Source organism: Lemur catta, chromosome 14 (genome assembly GCF_020740605.2).
Source record: "Lemur catta isolate mLemCat1 chromosome 14, mLemCat1.pri, whole genome shotgun sequence".
NCBI lineage: Eukaryota > Metazoa > Chordata > Mammalia > Primates > Lemuridae > Lemur > Lemur catta.
In genome coordinates this window covers 43,439,012-43,444,032 of record NC_059141.1, presented here as the reverse complement: position 1 = coordinate 43,444,032, position 5,021 = coordinate 43,439,012, and the positions used below count along the sequence as shown (strand labels likewise).

Sequence of the window (5,021 nt, the reverse complement as noted above, 5' to 3'; positions counted from 1 at the left end):
ATCCTTGAATGTAGGTAGAACATTGTAATTTAACATTATGAACAAAAACACATAGATAAATCTCAATTCACACAGAAGAGTTTTGGGGGCAGAAAGCTCTCCTAAATTGAATCCTTGGGCAAGTCACTGTTCTGTCTGGGTCTTAGCTTTCTCATCTTAAGACATGTAGATTTGCCTGGCCCCATAGATCCTTTCTAACTGAGAAAATCCTAACTCCATAATATCCGCCTTGCCATACTTTCAACAATATAATAAATAATATTTTAGATGAACTCCATAGTGAACCCTTGTTTTTAAAAATTTAAGTCTTTATCTCACCGTGGCAGCACATATAAAAAAAATTGGAAGGATACAGAGAAGATTAGCACGGCCCCTGCACAAGTATGAGACGCAAATGCTGAAGCAGTCCATATGTTTAAAAATAATATTTTATATATTTTAAAAAAGATAAAAATGAAAGTCTCCAGTAGTGTGAATAATTACATCTACCCTCCCACTAAGTATTTATTTTGTGACTGTAAATGAATGAATATGCTTCTTAACATGAAGCACACTAGTAATAGCATGTACCTGTAGAATTGCTTTATAAGGGCAAGAACATTTCTTCTACTGGTTCTACTTCAAATTGGCCATGATAAATCTACATGCTGATTTTCATTTATATCACTGCTCAAAATAATCCATTCTGAAAGAGGAAGAGATATTTTTACAGTCCCGATGAGACCAACTAAAATCTCTGTGTAAACCAAGTTGTTTCAGAAAGTATGAACAAAATATTTATAGATGAAACAGTTATAAAAAATCAATAACAGTTGTTTCTCTTCTGAACTTAGATATTTGATAAGATCAGAGAAGACTTTAAAAGGAAATAGACTGATGATCCAGTTTAGTCTTCAAACACAAGAACGAAAAAAATCTGCTCATTAGGCAGAGAGGGTAGGTTGCGGGAAGTACAGCCAACTAGGTATGATGGAGTCGGGATTTTCTGAGTTGGAAGAGACCTTATGGAGCCACTGAGATTTATATGTTTTAAGATGTTTAAACCTGAGGCCCAGACAGAAGAGCAGCCTGCCCAAAGCCACATAACCAGATAGGGCAGACGTGGGGCTTAACCTTGTAACGACAAATCTGGTGCGTTTTCTCCTTCAACAGCCTGAGTCTGTAGAACTATCTGAATGCTTTCACGCATCAGTGCCCAAATGGGCGCTTATGGTACAAAACACAGAGCAATTTTTGCTCTACCCAACATCAAATTTTATGATAAAGTTATAGTAATTAAGACCACAGGTATTATTGCTGATGGCATTCAGAAAATATGACTGCACAGTGTGGTACCGTGACTTTTGGGGAAACAGCAGAAGCAGGCAGATCACTCTCACCTTTCCCCCACCCTTCTCCCTCAAAGCAGGTCATAAAACCTTCATTCCAACCTCCCTATACCTAGAGGAAAGGAATACCCTTATGGTCTAAGACACAGACACCAAGAAGAATCTGAACAAACAGTCCTTGCTAAGTTCTCTCCAGTTTATAACCATCAGATCATACCCCCTTTTGTTCAGTCATACATTTGCAAGACTGTCCACCCTTCATCAAACCTAAGCATAAAATCACACGTTTCCCTGTTCCTCTGGGTCTTCACTTCCAAAGGCAATCATATAAAACTTATATTAAATAAATTTGTCTGTTTTATCATGTTAATACGTCTTTTATTATAGGTGTATCCAGCTGTGAACTTTGTGATGGGTAAGACAAAGATATTACTTTTTCTCCCCTATATTGCAAAGCTAGACAAAGAGATTCATGGAACACAATGGAGTGCCCAGAAATTAGATTCCACATATGGAATCTTGATGCATGAAAGTAGTGATTTGCAGATCATAGGGTAATGAGGGCCAATAATTAATGGTTGAATAAATGGTTATCCACGTGAAAAAAAAAAAAAAACTGGATCACTACTTCAAACTATACACACACAAAACAATTCCAGGTCCATGAAATGTGAAAAAACAAAACTTTAAGATGTTTAGAAGAAATACATGTTTATGACGTTAGGATAGGGAAGTATTTTTTAAACGAAACACAAAATCACAAACCATAAAAGGAAAGGCTCATTAATTGAATTACATTTTTAAAATGCATCAAAGAACACATAATATGTTTATATAGATATACTCATTTATGAGCATTTATTGAACTACACCCTTAAGATTTACATACTCTACTTGTGTCTATTATACCTTAATTTTTAAAAGTTTACCAACAATAAGACACTATAATAAAAGTCAAGAGGCTGACCACACTCTGGGAAAGGATATTTGCAACACCTATAACAAACAAAGGATAATAATTCAGAGAAAAAGATGAATAACCAAATAGAGAAATGCACAAAAAGTATGAACAGGAAAGTCACAGAAAAGGAAACCTAAATGGTCAATAAATTTTAAAAAATATTCAATCTCATTTGTCACATGTAAAGGAAAATGAGAAAACATTTTACACACATTTAATTAGCAAATTTAATAAGTCTGGCAAGACTAGGTATTGGTGAGAACACAGAGCACCAGCAACTTTTATACACAGCTGGAGGGAGTAAAAATTGCTAAAAAATTACTTATTAAAATTTGGAAATATTCATTAAGTTATGAACGAATGCTATAATCCAGTAATACCTCTCTGAGTAAATACCAAAGAGAAAGTCTTTACATGTTCACAGGGAGACGTGCAGAAATATTCATAGAAGCATTATTTGAAACAATCTAAAAGTCCAACCAACAAAAGAAACAATTCATAAATTATAGTATAGTCAAACAATAGAACACTATACAGCTGAGAAACTAAATGAACTAGAGCTAAATGTATCAACATGGATAAATTTCATAAAACTCATGTTAAGCAGAAAATAGGAATTTACAGAGGAAGATTATGATTCTGGGTCATAGTCTGGCTTTATCGTCACTGAGAGTTTACCAAAACCCTTTGGGGGAGTCCTGAGAAATGTCTCACCACAGCAGGGGCAGTGGGCAGTGTAGTATTGGCCAGGTACGGACATCAGGCAGGATTATAGTTTGTATTTGCTACTTCTAGTCTCACCTTGACCAACCTCCAGCTCTCAGAAATAGGTCCAAGCAGCACATGCCGATGGGGGAAATGAGTGTCCTTGACTGACCTAACAAGGAGGGGAAGAGACTGGAACTTGGCCTGCACATGACCCAGGAAAGCCAAGTACAAATAAGCATTGGGCCAGGCACTCTCAGCCATTTTTTAGTTCAAAAAGATGATAACATTATACCTCTCGGGTCTCACTACTCCAACCTGGGCTTTATGTTTGGTGCACAGCTGTTATCCTAGCTACTCCCTTCACCGCCATCCTGGGAAGTCCTTTCATCTTTCCCCCGCACTGTATATCTTGTTTTTTGTATCCTGTGTCTTCCTCTTTCTTCATTTACTCATTCATTTGGCTGCCAATATTTTGGGAGCTGAGTGAAAGAAGAAAGTTAGGGGGATTCAACAATTAATACACACATTTATTTAATCCTCTTCTTTAAGGTACAGTATCCACATTCTCAATCAATTGTGCCTGTTTTCCTCCAGTTCACAGACTCTGTTTCATCATCTGCAGAGAACAAGCACTCACATTGCAGCTGTGGCCATGCTGGGTGGTTGGGGCCACGTCCCAGGATAGTGCAGTGCCCAGGGAACCCAGGATCCAAGTGCTTCTTCCCGATCCCCTTTAGCTGTCAGCCAGTCCTCCTTACTTCAGCCTCTGCTTCTCCCACCCCCAACCCCTGCACCCTTGATGCCACCAATATTGAGACTTTTCAGGATTATGTGGTGTAAATCCAGTTCTCATCTTTTCCCAGTGTCAGTTTAGGATTTGGCTTTCTGAGGTTCACTCAGTGAGTTCCTAATTATGCCTCTGCTTTCCAGCTTCTAAAATGTTGTGGATTCCCGTTGGCACATGAAACAAAATACAAACTAAGCCTGGATGTTAAAAGAAGAAATCAACGAGGAAGTGTCTGTTATGTGCAATTTTTAGGTTGCATTATGTGGCTGGGAAGACAGTCATATTCTCTTTGTCATTGTAGGTTTATGCCTTAAAGTAAAAATTCCTCTATGTGTAGCTTAAGTGGGAGTTCAGGAGGGATTGAAATTATATGTGTGTATTCAAACTGCCATCTTTACCTGACAGTTATATAACAATATAACTACTGTTTAATTCCTTGTATCTTTTATATATCTTAAATATCAACTAATTAGTTAATGAAAAGGTTGAGAAACCACACTATAGTTATGAAAGCATCGCCCTGCCTCTCTATACATAGAAACCTGGAAAATTTCATCTTTGTTTAGAGAGGGCAGAACCGTAGAGCTTGAGACCATAATATCCAACCCTCTCCCCCTTATTTTCAAGAAGAGGAAACTGTTCAGAGAGTTGACACAATTTTTTCACACACAGTAGTAGAACTAGAATTATCTGTAAAATCTCCTGATTATGGGTTAAACTTTTTTTGCTAAGTGTCCAAAGCCTCAATCTAGTGCTTTTTTCATAGTAGACTAAATTGTTTCCCCAAATACTGAGTTATTCTGTTCAGTTTTTTCCCTATTGATAACATTCAATTTCTTTTTTTCCCTAAAGGTCCCACATATTTATAACTGAGCCAGCTTATTAGTGCAGAGCATATAAACAAAGAGAAAAATCATTTTCCCAGTGAAATGTGTCTGACTGGATAGTAGTGACGTGTTCAGCTTGATATGGTAAGACGACAGTGACCTTGATGCAGCATAAATACGTGTGCCATCATCTCATGGGCAATTCCTTATAGACCCAGCTTGGTTCTTCTTCAATGTCTCCTCTTGGAGTTGTACCTGATTTTATTACCAGTTTTCATCCAAATCCACTGGGGAATGGGAGGATTTTGCTTTTGTTTCTTGGCCAGAAATCGCCTGAATCTGAAAGTCTTTTGGGAACACATGGTGAGAAACAGAGTCAACCTCACACACCACGATGGCAGAGGAAGGGA

The 5,021-nt window shown here is 37.5% G+C and overlaps 1 protein-coding gene and 1 pseudogene across 1 annotated transcript; one reads left to right on the top strand and one right to left on the bottom strand.

Moving 5' to 3' along the window:
• The first annotated feature begins 319 nt into the window (after positions 1-319).
• Positions 320-417, top strand: LOC123650484 (annotated as a pseudogene).
• A 4,315-nt stretch (positions 418-4,732) lies between these two features.
• LOC123649771 (60S ribosomal protein L39-like) lies at positions 4,733-5,021 on the bottom strand. The gene has a single exon (XM_045567942.1). It carries the CDS (start codon positions 4,971-4,973, stop codon positions 4,842-4,844), a length of 132 nt encoding a protein of 43 aa, XP_045423898.1. The 5' UTR covers positions 4,974-5,021; the 3' UTR covers positions 4,733-4,841.